Source organism: Passer montanus, unplaced genomic scaffold, assembly GCF_014805655.1.
Source record: "Passer montanus isolate IOZ18808 unplaced genomic scaffold, ASM1480565v1 scaffold23, whole genome shotgun sequence".
Lineage (NCBI taxonomy): Eukaryota > Metazoa > Chordata > Aves > Passeriformes > Passeridae > Passer > Passer montanus.
Window position 1 is genome coordinate 11596343 of NW_024366926.1, and position 17736 is coordinate 11614078.

General features: G+C 45.2%; 1 protein-coding gene across 25 annotated transcripts in view; it reads left to right on the forward strand.

The window, feature by feature from the left end:
- Nucleotides 1–15102: 15102 nt before the first annotated feature.
- CAMK2D (calcium/calmodulin dependent protein kinase II delta) overlaps nt 15103–17736 on the forward strand; it is a 120450-nt gene continuing 117816 nt past the window's right edge. For 6 of the 25 annotated variants that reach the window (XM_039710633.1, XM_039710639.1, XM_039710642.1 and 3 more), the window contains exons 1-3: nt 15106–15256; nt 15519–15782; nt 16439–16533. In XM_039710633.1, coding sequence (XP_039566567.1) covers nt 15718–15782; nt 16439–16533 — 160 coding nt within the window. In that variant the 5' untranslated portion in view covers nt 15106–15256; nt 15519–15717. Of the gene's footprint in view, nt 15257–15518; nt 15783–16438; nt 16534–17736 lie in introns of all 25 variants that reach the window. The other 19 variants (XM_039710637.1, XM_039710641.1, XM_039710646.1 and 16 more) reach the window with 7 other exon arrangements.

Here is a 17736-nt window from a genome sequence, read left to right on the forward strand (position 1 = left end):
TTTACCCATTTGCTTCTGGCTCCAAGCAGTGATTTAACATTTAATTTATAAAGAACAAAATCAACCAAACCAACCTCCGAACACCACCAGATGTAAGTACTGGTAACCCAGATGGATACAGGCTAACCAATATAAAATTCCAAGTGGTTTTATTTACCCACTGCAATAGAAGTAAATTGCATCTTCCCTTTTGTTAAGCAGCTCCTCGATGTTTCTCTTGCCTTCTTGACTCCTGCTAAGTTATTTTTGCCTTCTCTTTGCTGTTTTTACTTTTTCATTCTCTGTCAGTTCAAGGGTCTTCCTACCAGTGTAACCTTGGCTCACCATATCATGAGAACTATCCAAGATGCCTTAAAACTTTTTACACAGCCAGTGGGGCACTTCTGGATTTCTTCTTTTCCTGTGGGACAGGGAGGATTTCTATTAGGATCCTGAAGCCCAGCCAGGGAAGCAAACTGGGCTTGTGCATCTCTTCACTGGCTTCAGAACTCCCATTAGTTGATATGTGCATTGAACTAATTTTCTACCATTTATTTGTTTCCCTGTGTGAGCACACTGATCACATTTAGTACCTTTTTGGGGAAGGGAAATGAGGTGGTAATTTGGGAGTTATTTCTGAACAATTATGTTCATTTTAAATAAGAAATCTCTGTTGCTGCAAGGAACTAACAATTGTTTTCACCTCAGGAATAGTCAGTAGTATTTGAAAGTGATTTCCACTGATCCATCTCCAAATGAAGAAGTGGCATTTCTCCTCTCAATCTGAGACCAATGCAGAGAATTTCTCTTAATCTTCCCTGAACCATCCAACCTCCCAGACTAATAGTTGCAATCAGGCAGTGGGCAGGTCACAGATAGCAGCCCTGGGGGATTGTGGTGACTGTGAGTAAGCAATTTCACAGCAATTTTACTGCAAGACAGGTCACCCAGAGACATTTTAACCTCAGCAATTGTTTTTTACAGTGCCAGTGACATCATTAAAGGAGCCAAAATTAATTCCTTTGGACAATTATAAGCAGAGATTGCTCTTGACCCTGATATTTATGGGGTGCCAACCATCAGGAGAGGTTATATGGGTCTCCAGAGCAGCCCTGCCAAAACTTCGGCGAAGTTCCAAAATGACAATAATTCATGATTTCATTGTGCATGGCTAATTGTTTTTCCTGAAAGAAAAGCTCATGTTTGGCAGGATTCTTTGTAACAAGAAGATAGCAAAGGTTGTAAATCCCTGGACAGCTATTACTGCACAATCTGATGTGGTAACTCATATCTATCTCCCCTGGAAACACAGTAATGTGCTGCTAAAGTCAGGGGGAAAATGGGATTTGGAGCCTTTGTGAGCTGCACAGAGAATCCTTAGACTGTTTTTAAGAAATGATTTGTTAGGAAATAGAGCAGTATGATATTGATCAGTGTATGTATGTGCAATGTGTGTGCAGTGCAGTGGTCTGCAAGTTGGCTAAATGCAAAATACACTAGGTAGAATGCATTGTTAAAAACACAGTGAGGACAGAAACACAACTCTTTCCCACAGAAACAAATTACTTCTATCACTGTATACAAATGAGCACAGGTAAGAGGGAAAATATTGATGAATCAAAAATCTGGTGTACTCTACTCAACCAATGTTCCAACCCAAACTTTCTCTTCTCTCATGGACAGGGAGGGAGTCTCTTCTTTTGGACAAAATCCCAGTTAAATCTTGGCTGTCTCTAGTTGGATGTCTGAGCATCTAGTTTCCTTATCACTTGGAAACAACTGTTTAGAGATGGGCTTGACTTTGTCTTGCTCAGATGATGGTTAAATGGGACTTGTGGTGCCATAATTTATCACAGTAGATATAGTATTTTTTTTTCAATTTTAAACAGGCATAGAGAAGGGCTGATGAGATGTCCCCCAAATAATAATTACAATCTGATTTAGATATGTAATTTTAAGTAATGCATAGAATTGGTCTTTACCATATTTAAAAAAGAGAAAATCCAATCTGGAAAGCTTCCAGGGGGATGGAACAGCCTGATCTGAACAGCTCTGAGCAGCCATTCAAGGATGACAGGGAAAAGAAAAACCTGTCTTCTGATCAGAGCCCAAAACCAATGACTGAGAGAGGATGCAGCTGCACTCTGAACACAGAAATTCTATTAACAGCATTTGGGGACAAGCTTAATGGAAATTAAAGGATAACAGTGGAGCTGAACAAATGACTCCAAGCTGAAAATGGGTATGTGTGGGCTGGCTACAAAGCAAAGTTTTCTAACTGATAATGTTGTATTGGCTTGGAGTAGAATTTTAATCTGATTAGCAGAGGAAGGTGAGAGGGGAAGATGCCCAGATGGCTGATATGGCCCAGAAACATCCTTCTGGTCCTATATGTTCAATTCCTGTATGCCTACAAACAAAGACAAGGCCCGTGGGCAGGCTGACCTGCAAAGGAATCGAGTAAAAAAAAAATAGGAAAGAAAACCAAGTAGCTCGTAAATTCCTTGCTGAGATTTTCTGTTGCCTCAAGTGTTGTCATTCACATTGCAGTTTCATAGATTCAACCCTTTCTGTTCCTATCAATCTGTTTAAAAAGAAGTGAACTAGCAAATGCTCAGTTAGGCACATGCATTTGTAAATTAATTCAAGATGGGGCAGTGAGCAAAGACATCTTCTCTGGTCCAGGGTCTGCTTGTGGAGCCCTTTCATTCCCTATTGCTATTTTCCTGAACAGCCTCTTCAGTTTTCATGAGCCAGGCTCTCAGGTAACCTGTCCAGAAGGGCTGGCTGGAAAGCCAGCAATTAATGCCAGGCAGGGTGAGCCCAGGCTCCCCTAAGCCAGCAGCTTCTTGGGGTGAGCTCATCAGCTGCTGGCAGCACTGACACGCTGCCAGGGGCTCAGTAGGTGCCCGTGCCTGTCCCCCTGCACACACCAGCCCAGCACTCTGCCTGCAGGCACCTCTGAGCTGGGCCAGCACCTCGGGCACGCTGAGAACTGGAGAAGAGCAGCTGCTGTGTCTCAGCATTCATTTCTTGAGCAGCTCGCCTCCTGTTCAGTCATTATGCAAATGGGGAGGTACTTCTACCTTGAATCTCCCCAGTTCCTTGTTATTCCATTCACTTAGCTTAGTGTAACCTCAATTTTCAACTTGAGAAAGATTTCAGCTGACAGGCGTTATTTCTAATGCTCATAACTTCAACTGTGGCATTTGCTTATAAATAATTTGTATAAAAGCATATGCTTTCCTTTTATAGAGACACAGGAGATAATTCCATTACCAGGGGTTCAGTTATTAAACATATTCATCCACCTTAAAAGAAAAAAAGAGTCTGAATGGCAGAGCAAATGTGCTGTACTGAGGAAAAATGTTTGGGATGGATACTCAACCCTGCTTGTTAAGAAAAATACACTATGAGAAAATGTCTCAACTAAGTGTCTTTTTCACACCAGAAACTTGTAATATTTCTAGGGGCACCCCAAAACTGGCACAATTGGTAAAACCCTGGTACATTTATGGTACTTGGTAATTTTAATATTTTTAATCTCTTTTTTTTTGCTTTGAAAAGAAATGAGTAAAACTTGACTGTAGGTAGAGCAGAGAACTGTGTAGAATCACTTCACTTTAATCATCTAGAAAATACCTTTTCCTCTTATCAGAGGCTTCAAGGTCAAGTAGATGTCTTCTTATTTTGCAGCTGAGATTGGGAAGGTGATGAGAGAAACAATACAACCAGAATCCTGTCTCCACAACCTGATGTGAAGAAGAAACCTTACATCACAGATCAACTCATTTTTCTGTCGATGATAGATGGAGGGTGAGTTTATACATGAGCTGTTGTTGTTTATACTTCCAGGGATGCTAAATTGCAAATGCAGATGAGGGCTGTATTTTGACGCTTGGGAAACAGCTTTGTGAACCCTTTGGCAGGGCTGTTGAACTAAACACAAAGCTTTTATCTCTCTGAATCTCTCAGGGCATATTAATCCTTCACTTAGAGGTTTGTCAGATGAAAAGCTGCTTGAATGGTTTGATTTTTTTTGATTGTGTCTGAGTTGTATTGCTGCTGTGTACAGATCCCATAAAGCCAGAGCCAGGAGTCCTGGGAAGCTCCTGTGGAGCCTTTGGGACGTGCAGGACACGGTGCTGCCCTGCTGCTGCTGGGGGCTGGGGAGAGCCCAGCTTCACTGAGGAGCCCAGCAGTGGGGTCTGGCACACAGCCCACTGTGTAGGGAGGGGTTTGGGGAGGGCGAGCCAGGCCTTTCTGTGCACATGGAACCACAGACTGCTTGGGGCTGGAGGGACAGCTCAGCTTGTTCCCACCCTTGCCATCAGCAGGGTCACCTTTCATAGAGCAGGCTGCTCCGAGCCCTGTCCAGCCTGCCCTTGGACACTTCCAGGCATCCAGGGGCAGGCACAGCTTCTCTGGGCAGCCTGTGCCAGGGCCTCACTGCCCTAAGGGTACAATTTCCTCCTGCTTGGCATTTCCTTCTGCTGTCAGAGACTGAGGCTGGAGGGGCTGGTGATTTGACAGCCCCATGTTTCTTATGCTCTTAGGCTCGTTGGATCCTACAAATCCTTACTTACCAAGCAATCTTCTCCCATGTAAGTAGCTTTGAGCACTCAGGAAGTACAGGAATCTTTATCTGAGCATCAGAGCCACGTTTGCTATGAAACAAAATAGGTCACAGTCATTTTCTGTAAGGATTTCAGTTGACAGAGCCACACCAAAGGTGAACTGGTTCCTGTGGTTGGAGGGGAAGCCTGGTTTTCTATGCCAAGTCCTTTGCCAGCCATTCTTAAAGCTTGTCCTACCCAGTTATTCTACACAGAAAGGACACTCATTTTTTCAGCAAAGTGGGAGAACAGCAGCCTAATTTAATGCAATCCCTGCAATGTCTCTTTTGAAGCTCAGGCAGGATTCAGAGATGTTCAGCCTGTTCCAGTTCTAAATGTCTTACTGAGTTTTGAAAAACTATTACTCAAATCTTCCTTTGATTTTAACTTAGGTTTTTTCCCCCATTTTTCTATAAAATTTGCCAAAACCAAGGCAATATCTTTGAAAGTGTTTTCAGAAAGAAAACTTGATTGCTGTTTTCTACCCAGTTCTGAAATCAAGCACACAGAAATACAGTGGGCAGGAATTTCAGGCCCTGGAGCAGCATTTAGTTCCGTTCTGGAGGAAGGCAGAGAAGTAATTTTGTGCCCCAAGTAAGCTCGGTCTCCTATACAAACCAAAATGTAGCATTCCTTTAATGGGAATATCAGTTTTCCAGCTGCCATTTGTACACTTGCACATTCTCACACACTGCAGTATGAAACAACATGCTTCCTTTTCAGTGTGAAAGAACAAAAAGTGCTGGAATCTCAAGTCCAATCATTTCTTTTCCACTTTCCCACCAGCAACCCAAGACTTTCTTCATGCTGAATTAGCCACAAATGGAAAAGATGGTGAGACCACCTGGGTTGTGAATAGCACCATCATTGTACATGAGCAGGTGGGGCTCTTTGTATATCCTGAAGGTATAAAAATATGTAAGAATGAAAAAAATATATAATGAGTCTCACCGAAATGGATGTTTAATATGTGAACATAAAAAATAAGTATATTCACAATATGCTAATAAAATAAAAGTATTTATGATTATACTTATGCAGAATACCAGTGATTGTGTAGGCACAGGGAAAAAAAGTGTTTACACTTCATGTTTTTGCATTCCAGTTGTACATTTTACATTGCTGATTGAATAGTTTGTGGTAGGAGAGAAAAGTGAGAACATGGATAGGAAGAAGAAACGAAATGACAAACCAAAGGAAAACCATGGTAGGGGATTTGCAGTATGTGATTCAACAAGCCCATGAAGGAATGTGCCTGTTCTTTTTCTACTTTAGCTAACCCACATAGGTGGATCTGGAAATCTCTTTCCTCTTGGGCTTTTTTTTTTCTCCAGGGAGGACATACAGCTGTAGGACAAGTACAGAGGGCTGAAGTACAACTATGTCAACAAGGAAACAATGCAGGAACAGAGACCTGAATCAATATTCAGTCAGACCCTTTAATTATGCAGCTCATTTTTTACTGATGGAAGTAAATCCTTGGTTCTGAAGCAACTTGTGCCTAGGGGAAAGGAGTGCAAGAGCCTCTGGTATTCCCATTGACAGCAGCTGATGGGAAGCATGATACAGTGAAGAGAGGTAAAACCTTAACCAGTCTGGGATTCAGGAGCAATGGAGGCACCCAAGGAGAAGAGGATATGAACCTCAGGAGAAGAAATTGTTTTAGAAACATCTGTAGATACATATAGAAAGAGATTTGACCCATGTTTTTATCAGGTGAGAGATCAAATACAAAAGGAAGTCACTGTGGTAAAGAATGTAAGGCTGTCATCAGGCCATGGAAAATCTCTTCACAAATTTCTATGCTGGAGTTCAGGAACAGAGGAATGCAAGATCAAACCAGCTCACATGCTGCAACACTTAAAGTAGCCTATTTTAAAAATAGAAATCAGATCTGATCTCTCTTTGGAAGTAAAGAAAAGTATTGTGCAGAAAGTTACAAGAAGTTCTGGATCCGATTATGTGGTCAGCAGCCTAAGTGGCTTAAAATGATCAAAACTCCAGTAAAAAAAAAATGTCTTTGAAAAGACTGTTCAGACTGCTGTGGGAATTTGTGTTCAAGTGGTCACAGCATGACCAGCACCCAGCCCAGAGCAGCTGAAATGGAGGGCCAGGGCAGCCAGCCATGGGGTGAAACATCACTGCCACTGGAGAACTAATTAGAGTGTCAGTCAGTGGAAGGTGACACCAAATTACAGACACTGTGCCGAAGAAAAAGACTCCAAGGGGTTCCTGGCTTTGAGCCCACCTTGGTGGGAGCTGTGTCTCTGTCTGGGATGCACACAGGATGTCCACAGAGGCTTGAAGGGATGGTTCTCAGGGCTGAACCTCTCCTGGGAGTCAGGAAAAGCAGAGAGCAGCAGCCTGGCAGCTAATAAACAGCACGTTACTCTGCATCTCATAAATCTCCACCAAGTTCATTTATTCTCCTCTGAGAATGAATAACTAATGAGAAGCCTCCTCTTGCCAGTTACTGTAGCACTACACAGAGCGGGTTGGATGTGGAGCTGCTATTAATAGCACTGAACGAGCTGCTAATTGGGCAGTTATGTAATGGCTTTGTTATGAAACCTAGTTTGGGTTTGACACCTTCTGTTTGCTAAAAACAACAGTAAAACCCCCAAACAAACCCAGGGTTAGCAGTGCATGACATGACATAAAGGCTGAATAATTACCGGTGTTTCAAAACTCAAATAGAATTAAAAAGGGGGAAAAATCAGTTTGTTTCTCTGAATTCCAGCAGAAGTGAGCTGGAAGCGAATCATATCACAGATCTGCTGTTCAAAGGGATACTTCAAAGTAACTTTCTCTAATACCTGCCCTGCAAATGTGGACAAAAATCCTCCAAGCGACCTGTTTCTGCAACTTGTGAAGTCTCAGAAACTATTTCTTTAATTTGAAAAAGTTGTGCTTTGAATGAGCACAGACAGAACATATTTTAAGGAGAAAGAAGGACCAGAAATGCCTGTGTGACCCACTCTGGTACAAATTGTGCACGAGGATGAGGCACGAATCTTTACTCTTGTAAGTGACAATAGGTAACCTATACAGTTTGACATTTTTAAAGTAACTTATTAAAAAAAAAAAAAAAAAAGAGAGAGAGGGACGGGTAGGGATGACATTTTGTTCCCTGCTATACAGGAGAGAAGATTGCAGTGCATTAGGAGGGAAGCTTTTATCCAGGGTGGCCCTTTGGAGTGGCTCTGTCCCTAGTTACTCTGAAGGCTGGGCATCACTGATGCAATTTACAGCCCTGGGAGCTGCTCCTCCTGATGAAACCCAGCTACTGTGCCCTGCTCGTCAGGTGCTTCTCCTCTGGAGACACCAAACACAGCAGCATTCAGAGCCTGCAAGAAGGATCCCTCAGAGGTTTGTAGTTGTATGTACAGTGTTGTAATATACATAGAAATGCAAATGCCTGTCCAGTGAAATCAACACTGTGCCAGCGGTTGGTTTTGGTCAGTGTTATCCATAATCTTTTGGTGCTGGGGGAGATCAAGGCTGTCACTCCAGAAGGAGCCCACAGACCATCCAAAGAACACTTCATCTGTCTGTTTACAAACACACATCCTCATCTTTGTGCAGAGAAGCCCGTGGAATTTGCCTCCAGCTGAGTCACCTTACATTTCAGGAAACTGGGTGCAGATACTACACTCAGCTCTGCAGAGTTATTTTCCACTGCTTGTCACTTTACTTGGTCTAGGTAATGATAAACGCCCTGGTTTATCCAGCATGATAGATTAGGAAGGTTTTATTCCAATAAAAGAAAACTCCACTTAGTTCCCTCATTAATGAAGTGCCCAGAGGAGGCTGGCAAAGGGCTCACAAGGACTGGATGCACAATGTCCCAGCACCATGGTAATTGCAGCCAGCATGCCTAAAAAGCTGTGATAATTTAGGGTTCAGCGAGTGTTGAAAGGAATAAGACTGGAAATTGGGTGGTCCAGATGGCTCCCACATTTATCCAGTTAATTATCAAGATGCAGAATCTCTTGTCCATTTTATGTGTGTGTGTATATATGTGCAGAAATACATCTAGACACTATTTACTTCATTAGGATATTTTGGAATTACCATGTGGCAAATAATAGAAGGATCTTCTCCTAAAATAACATCAGCAAGCTTCCCCACTCCTACACATGAGCTGAAAGGAGTTTTCTCCTCGGTGCATGTTTTCACTGGTAGTACAGCTTGTTGGTGTTGTTACTGCTCTTCTTGTAGCCTCACGTGTGGGAGCAGCAGGAGGCACCAAGCACCTCACCAGAGTGGTAACTTTTCCTTGTTTCTGTTGTGGGGGTGCTGAAGGGATCCCATAGAATATAAACTTGGTCACCCATCTCACTGGAGGACAGAGTTCAAAATTAATCCTATGATTGCTTAATTCTCACTTATTCTGAATTTACACTGGTATAAATGTGTGCCTTTGCAATTTCTAAAACCCTTTAAACCCTATATAAAATTTTAACTGTTGTTTATATTTAAAAACCCTTAAAATACTTTGAAATGTCCTTTAAACTATATTTCAATATGGGAATAATATTTTCCTGTGTCTGGTATCATTTTTTCCCTCTGTGATAGTGTTTTTTGCACCCTTTGCATTGCCTTCCTGCAGTGATGGTACATTTACTACAATTCCCTGTGTATCCTGCTGATCCTTGTTTTTCCCAAGATAAGGCAACCCAAGCCATCTTGTTGGTGAGTGCATGTAACTAATGTGTGTCTATTGTCTGCTAATATCTGATACCATTTCCTGCTGGATTGATATTTCATTCTTTGTCCCAACCACACTTTAATTGATCTCTGGCAAATGGTTCTCTAATGGAGAAACAGAGAAGCTACTTCTGTACAGGGATATTATCCAGGAAATACCATGTTTTTGTTTCCTCTGGATTCTACCAGGTGTTTTTTCTTTTTAATAAATGGAAAGACCTCCCTGTAGTTCAGAATAAAAAAATTCTAGATAGAAATATCAGGATGGGAAAGGAGTTTCTGTCAAGTGGAGGTCACAGTATTTCTGTCGCTCACCTGACCCAAATGTAAGCCAGAAGCAAACACCTTGCCCTTCGTGTGTGTCTGGGGAGCATGTAGGCAGAGAACTGATGGGATCCTCTTTAATTTGCTTGCTAAAGTGAGAATGGTAGAGCTCATTACAGCAGCCCTTGGCACCATGGAAGCAGGGGGAACAAGAGACAGGACAACAAGAAACGGCTTCAGGTTGCACCAGAGGAGGTTTAGGTTGAATATTAGGAAAATTTCTTCATGGAAAAGGTTGTCCATCCCTGGCACAGGTTACCCAGGGAAGTGTTGGAGTCACTATCCCTGTAGAAATTGAAAAGACAAGTAGGTACTGTGATTAGGGACATGGTCTGGAAGTTGTGCATATCCTTATTCTTATGTCTGTTTTATTCTTGCCATGAGCACTCCCTGCTGTCTGGGTCACCAAACCAGCTGCTGCATTTCTCCTCTACTTAGCTTTAAAACCTCCACAGTCTCACAATTGTGGTTTTTTTAAAACTCAGCTTTTTTGTAGTCAACAGTGTCTCACATGCACTGGTTTCTTTAAGAACTTCCCCTTTTGTGACCAAATCTTTTGTTTTCAGTTCACTCTGTCCAAACTTTTGTCATTAACATATTTCCCTTCACTCACCCCCCAGACCATGTTCCCCTACTTCTAAAATCTCAACAGTGACTTATTTCCCCTATCAAATTCCAGCCTCCCTCTTTATCAGTTCTGGTTAACTCTGTTACTGCTCCCTCCTCTTGGAAAGCCTTTTCATCTCCAGTGCTGGGAATGCCTGTGTTTGGGAAGCAGGGGCTGTTCTTATCAATTTCCTTTTTCAGCTTCCTTCATTGAAAGGATGCTCTGAATCTAAAACATGTGGTAGGTCAAATTACTTGGAGTCACCTCTCCCATTTTTTTTTTAGGAAATGCCTGGAAATGTTTACAAAGTACTCTCCAAAAGCACTCAGAAGGAAGACTGGGCACAATTTCAGTGCTGGCATGCCAGTGTGGGCTCCTGTGTTTCCTGCTTCCCTTGCAGCCCTGGCAGCCTCTGTGGAGTTTGTCAGCCAAGATCACACTTAGTTCCTCACCTTGATGATATTGGGGCTGTCACAGCCGGCTTTTCCACATGCAGATCTTTCTCTTGGGTTTATGTGGCAAGGTAATATTAAAATGGGTCCTACCAGGCCAGAGAAATGCACATATTTCCCAGAGTCTATCACCACTGAACCAAAAGTCACAAACCCCTGGGAACTCTGGAAGGAGAAGCGTTTATCCTTTCTGAGTCAGCCAATCATACAGGGTTCAAGACTGGTGCTCAAACTTCCAGAAATCGTAGAATCATGGAATCACAGAATGGTTTGGGTTGGAGGGGATCTCAAAGCTCATCTCATTCCAAACTCCTGCCATGGGCAGGGACACCTTCCATAGACCAGGTTACTCCAGGCCCCAGGAAATATTTAATTCACAGCTTGAAATATTTTTTTTTTAGTAATGTTTATATTTCAAATCCATGTTATGAAAGCCAGTAGCAAAAGGTCTTATTCATGGAGTGTTACTGACTCTAATTGCTTGTAAAAAGAACTGTGTAAACAATGGAATATTTTGTTTGCTAAGAATTCATTAAAATTTACTCAGCTCAAAATAACCAGGACAAGTGCATTAAAAAGAAATCACTCTCTTCAAAAGCATTATTTTAAAGGTGTATTCTTAATTAAGAATACTTCAAACTAAAAAAAAAAAAAAGAGGAGAAAAATGTATTCTTTAAAATTCTGAGATGAAACTTGAAATTTGAATCTTATCAGAGCATTCCTTGTTTCTTTCCAGGGCAAACAAATGAAAACATCTGTTTTGCTCCAGCCTATATTTTTGTCCTTGTCCTGCCCAGAAAGAGAAAAAATCAGGCATTAATTTTTCATTTCTTTCTCCCTCTGCTGCTTCCAGAGGCAGGAGTTAAGTGGCCAGCAATGCCTCCCAGCCTGTCAGGAGTGATGCTTTTTTAGGCCAGAGAGAACGTTTGGTCTCCTGCATAGCAAGAGCGTGACAGAATCACTGAGCTATCAAATCAGTTATTCTGCCAACCTCCTTCTGGTTCACTGAGGAGTAAATTAATCCCACCTAGGAGTGCTCCAGCAGCAGAGAGGGCACACACACTGCCCTGCTCGGGCAGCAAGGTGCTTGCCAGGACTGTCACTCACGGACAAATAATTCCTTTCTTTTGGGGAACCTTCAAGGACCTACTTCTCTGAGCGCTGACTCACACATGGTGGGACAGCAGCAGTGAGAGCTTCTCCCGGGGGAGGCAGCAAGCCCTGGGGCAGGTGCAGCAGCTCCACCATGGATCTCCAGAGTCCACCAGAGGCCCGGCAAGCCTGGGACTGGCAGCAGCTTCTGGAGTCAGCACTGCTTGGGAGGTGGTGGTGAGGGAGCTGCTCCAGCAGAAGGCCTTGGGACAGGCTTTAGGCCATCCTCAGCTCTTGGAAAGGAGGGAGTGAGTCCCTGGCACGATGTCACCTGTCCTGCTGCCCTCCAGAAGCTTTATTGATCAAAGTCCAGCAGCTCCAGTGAGGAAATAAGAGAGGTGCACCATGTGCTACAGCAGAGAATTCCACACTGACGTAAATCTGTGCCTCCAGCTCCAGCTGTTGCAATGAACTGCAAACCCACGTATTTTCTGTGTGATTTCTCCCAGTTGATCCTCTTTTTTTACCCTGCTCTTACATCTTTCCTGGTTTCCACAGACATTTTTGGTCTTTCCATTGCTTTACCGCAGTGATGTACCTCTGACTCCTCCAGTGTTGTCCATTGGTTTCCCCAAGTGCTTTTCTCCAGGAATATGTGCAGCCCTGGGGAGGACCAAGATTTGTGTTAAAGACAATCTGCTCATAAAGTGAGTATTTATCTAAACCCAGATTCCTCAGGTGCTCTGGGCATTTCCTGCCAAGGCCTCTGCTGTAAGAGGCTGTTGTGCTTGTTCACAAGTGAAACATCCATTATTCCTAGCAGCCCTCATAAGGAGCAGTACACACAAATGACCTCTTGGAAGCTCTTGTGACTCCTGCAAAATGTAAGAAAATTGAAAATCTGTATTTGCAAGGTCAGAAATAAAATGAAAACCTCACTTCAGCTGTCTAAAGCCATACAAAGCAAAGACCTCGCTGAATAGCCAACTCTTAAAATAAGTACAATTTCCTTTGCCACAATAAATGTTTCAGTATAAAGTTGAATATATAATTCATTCCACTTATCTGTAGAATTTTGTTAAACTTCAGGAACTTTAAGTGAACGACTTCAGTTTCTTACAGGCTTGAACTGCTCTCTTGAAAACCTTTTGGAGAGGAAAAATGTGCCCTGGGATGGCTTTGAAGCTTTTTTTTCGTTCGTTGTTGAGATCTGATGTTCTTCAACAGCAGATAAATTGTTTCTGTGGCCTTAATGGAAACCTGAAGCTCTACCCAGCGTTTAGAATTTCTCCTCATGGACTGGATCCTTGGCTGCCATCCTGCCTGCATTGGTCTTCTCAGGAGGAATTTGGGGAATGTACCAAATGTTTAAATGGCAGCTACAAATTAAGGTTTTCTTCAGCTCAAGAGGGAGCTACAATTAAGACATGATTGTTTTAAGGGATAAAACCCTCTCAGCTGAAGTGTTTCCAAGCTACTCATCAGTTCCCTAATGTTTCTCTTGCAGAAATTCATCTAGTCCTGTGATATCAATCTTGTAAACAAATACTTTCTTTACTTACCTCCTGTGATAAAATTCATGCTTGAAATTTCTCAAGGAACTCCTTGCTCCTTGGCCCCTTCTTGTCTTTTTTCGGATTGGGAAATGTGAAACAGAAAAAAAGGATTTTTAAAAGAAAAATCTCTGTTTGGATCACTCATCCTTATAATGACTTTAAAAAACCCACAAAAACATCAACAAGAAAGTGAATTAAAATTGAATTTAATATTTTCTTCTGAATATTTTTTTAAATTAAAGAATAACTGTATGGCACAGCAGTAGCAGATACTTGGTCCAAATGCTTGCTCCCAGAATATACCATGAGGGAAAAAGTGATGTAGTGCCAGGGGAATATGTTTCATTTTCTCGTGACTGTGTACTTCTGGATGAGGAACCTGGCAGACAGCTCCCCTGAAATGCAACCACCAGCCCACGCAGGGGTTCAGCACTGCTGAGGGGGTTCCTATGCAGGTGTCCCAGCTCCGTGTGACTTGTTTGTGTGAGGGGTTTGGAAATGCGCTGCTGTTGGGGTGCTTGCAGTGCGCATTCCCTTCTCGCAGGTGGGAGTGCATCCATTCTTGCCGCTGTGAATGGAAACCTCCTCCAGCCTCCCCGTGCTGCATGGAGTGTTCCCCGGAGAGGAACTGCTGGAGTAAATGCTTTGGACTTGCTCGTGAGTTCCAAAGTCCCTTTGCTGCCGCCTTTATGTCACGAATTCAGCGTGTTTGTGCAAGGCACAGCTGCCTCACCTGGAGGAAAACTGCCTTCCTGTGTAGGCTCTGGCATTCCTGTCCTACATTCATGTTCCTTTTGGGAAGGCTTGGCAGGTTTTAACTCTTCATATGAGACCACAGCTCTGGATGCTGATTCTGGAAGCTCCAGAGGTTTAAAGTAAAGTGCTTTGTGGGTGTGTTTGGTCTGTCTTCTTACTTGAAATGAGGGCAGAGATGCTGCAGGCTGCCTTTTGTAGTGGAGCTCTGCTTGTAACCAGGCTGCTGCTTGTGCTCTGTGCAGGTGTGGATCCAATTCTTCGCTTGGCTCACCACACTTAGCTGGTCAGAAAGGAACAAAAGCAATTCAGGTTTATCAAAAAGGATCAAATGCCCTTCAGGTGGCCTGGCGATCCCCATTCCGTGGTCACAGCCCCAAGGCTGCCACGGCTCAGGGAGAATTGGGACAAGGCTCTGAGGCACAGGGTGGGATTTGGGGGCGGTCCTGTGCAGGGCCAGGAGCTGGACTTTGACAATCCTTGTGGGTCCCTTCCAGCTCAGGATACCGGCGGGGGCGGTCCTGTGCAGGGCCAGGAGCTGGACTTTGACAATTGTGGGTCCCTTCCAGCTCAAGATACCGGGGGTTCTGTGGAGGAGACCGCGGCAGCAGTTTGCTGTGACACTGCGGGGCTCTGTGTGTGTGCGGGGCTGTGTGTGTGTCTGTGTGTGTGTGCAGAGCTGTGTGTGCGGAGCTCTGTGTGTGTAGCTCTGTCTGTGTGTGTGTAGCTCTGTGTGTAGCTCTGTGTGTGTGTGTGTAGCTCTGTCTGTCTGTAGCTCTGTGTGTGTGGCTCTGTCTGTGTGTGTAACTCTGTGTGTGTGTAGCCCTGTCTGTCTGTGTGTGTGTAGCTCTGTGTGTGTCTGTAGCTCTGTGAGGGGTCCCGTCCCTCAGGCCCAGCTGCCCCCCCCCTCCGCCGTGGCGGTCGCGAGCGCGCCCGCACGCGCTTCCCGCGCCGCCGCCGCGCGCCCTCCCTCGCGCCCGGGCGAGGCGTGACGTCACGGGCGGCCACTGAGGAGCGGGGCGGGGGTGTGGGGGGGGGAGCGCGCGCAGGTGCATCCGCTTCCCTCAGGGCGCCTCCCGCCGCCGTCCCGGGGCAGCGCCCGGGGAAAGGTCGGCGTTCGCTCCGGGGGGACGGGCGCCGGTGCTTCCCCTGTTCCGACCGCCCGTGTGAGTCTCCCGTGGGTGTCGCCCCGTCCCCGACGGCAGGGAGTCGCGGGCCGGGGTCGCTAGGGGGAGGCACGGCATCGGCGGACGGGCTGAGGCCGGGGAGAGCGAGAGGGGAGGGAGAGCCTCGCCCCCCGCCCCGGTTTTGCTTTCCCTTTTGCCCCTAGCTTTCCCTGGCGGGCGTGAGGGAGCGAGGAGGATACGTATTTATTTTTTTATTTACTTACTTATTTATTTAAATATTTGTTTGTTTGCTTCCCTAAAGGGTGAGGGGAGGGGAGAGGGAAGACCGGAGGAGGGCGCGGAGGCAACGCCGTCACCAGAGGAGGCGGTGGCGGGGAAGAGGAGGAGAAGAAGCCGGCGCGGAGCCTCGCCTCACCTCGCCTCGCCTCGCCTCGCAGCCCCTCCGCCGTCCCCGCCTCGCCGTCCACGGCCGCCGGAGTCACCGGCGGCCGCCCGTCCTCATGATGGCCTCGACCACCTGCACACGCTTCACCGACGAGTACCAGCTCTTCGAGGAGCTCGGAAAGTAAGGACGGAACGGGGAGTGAAGGCACCGGGGGCTGCGGGGGTCGGTGCGTGAGCCCTGGGGGCAGCCGCGCCCTCACCGCTGCCGAGAGCCCCGCGGGAGCGCCCGGGCTCCAGCCATACGACCCCGGGGCGGCCAGGGGCTCTGGGCGGGTGGCGGGGAGCTGCGCTCAACCCCCCCGTGCCGCTATTTATTACTATTTATTATTAATTGTTATTTTCAGCTCTCAGGTTGCCGCGGGGCGGGGGTCTCGGGTTATGAGGGGTGTCGGGGCGCGGCGGGCGCCCCCCAGCGGCGGGGCGGGAGGCGCAGCCCCGAGCGCCATGTTGGGTGTCGCCCCCCCGGTGTCACCGCTGAGGGGGACCCGGCCACCGCCGCCCTGTGTCCCCCCGCCGTGTGCCGGCATGGACACAGTGGAAACCCGCCCGCCCTCCGCCCCAGCTAGCGGGATTGGTCACACGGCTTCTGCCCCGCGGAGTTCACTGTTCAGCTGAATAAAATCAATGCTGACCGTCCCTGACAGAAAACCAGAAAATCCCTTTTTTTTTTTTTTTTTTAATTCTGCCGACATCACACCCCTCCGTGCTGCCCGTTAGCTGGTAATGGCAGTGGAGTGTTTCAGTTGGACTGACACTTTACCCGGTTTTGGTTTCCAGAGGGGCGTTCTCCGTCGTGAGGAGGTGTATGAAAATCACCACAGGACAAGAGTACGCTGCCAAAATTATCAACACCAAAAAGCTTTCAGCTAGGGGTGGGTATATTTTAATCTGGTGTTTGTGGTGCCTCCTCCCTGTTTCGTGTGTTCATGTGCTGAGCATTAGGAAATGATAAAAATAGCTGAGTATTTTAACAGATTTTTTTAATACTGTTTTAATTATTATGTCCTGGGTTTGAATTTTTTTCCTTGATGTCTGGGGTTTTTTCCTGTGTTAAATGTTTCATGGATTGACTGCACAGAAGTCAGAGGTTGCTGTAAATAATTTCAAGAAAAGATGTTCAAAACCTAAAGTTTAACATAATGCAGTGTTTTCTTATTTAATATAAATAATTTGCTTCAGAAGCATTTTGCAAGCTTTTTTTTTTTTCTGGGAGGATGGTCAATAACAAGTTTCCATTACAGATTTTATTTTAAACATTTACAGCTTCACTGGATTCTGTGTTCCCATTGCATTTAAACATGGACATTAGGGCCTATCTGACTATGAGTGAATGAGGGAAGATGTACTTTTATCTCAGATTAAACTTTTTTGTGAGAAGGAAATTACGACCAAGAAAAAAATGTGGTTTTTGAGCTAGCTGTTGCGGAGCAAGTCGCTGTGCTGAAGCGGCGAGGAGTGCTACTGTTACAAGGCTGCTGCACGGCTTGTTTCTGCCTTGCCTCTGATGTGCGTTTGCAGCAGCTTGTCAGCAGCAGCGGCCGCGTTGTTATGATACATTGTAGGTAAATATACACACGGTGTGGGCTGTTGTTGTGCAAAGGGAGTCTTAGCGGTGCCGTGTCAATTGCTCGTTAATTCCCTGCTGGAGTGCCTGTGGCCGGGACTCGGGGATTAGGGATCGCTCTCCCTTAGCGTTTTCTGTGTTTTTATGGCAATTTGTGAAGAACGCGGCAGTGAGTAAACATTGCCAGAACCTAAACGTGCTCGTGGCTGCTCTGCTTCTGGCCCAAAGAATCGCTGCAGGTAAACGGCAGCCTGAAGTCAGTAAGACATGGCAAGTTCTGATAACCGTTCTGATAACAAACTGCTCTCTGATAAACATCTTTCAATGGTTGTTACTGGAGTCTGGTGAGAGTTGTGTGAAAACTTACCTTTCGCTGAATTTAACTCTTCACTCTTACTGCAAGATTATTTTTCCTTTATTCTTGAAAGGTTACTTAAATTCCTTTTTTTTGGTACAGTTATAGGCTTGAAGGTAAGTTAAGCAATTTATAATACTTGAGGTAAATATTTTC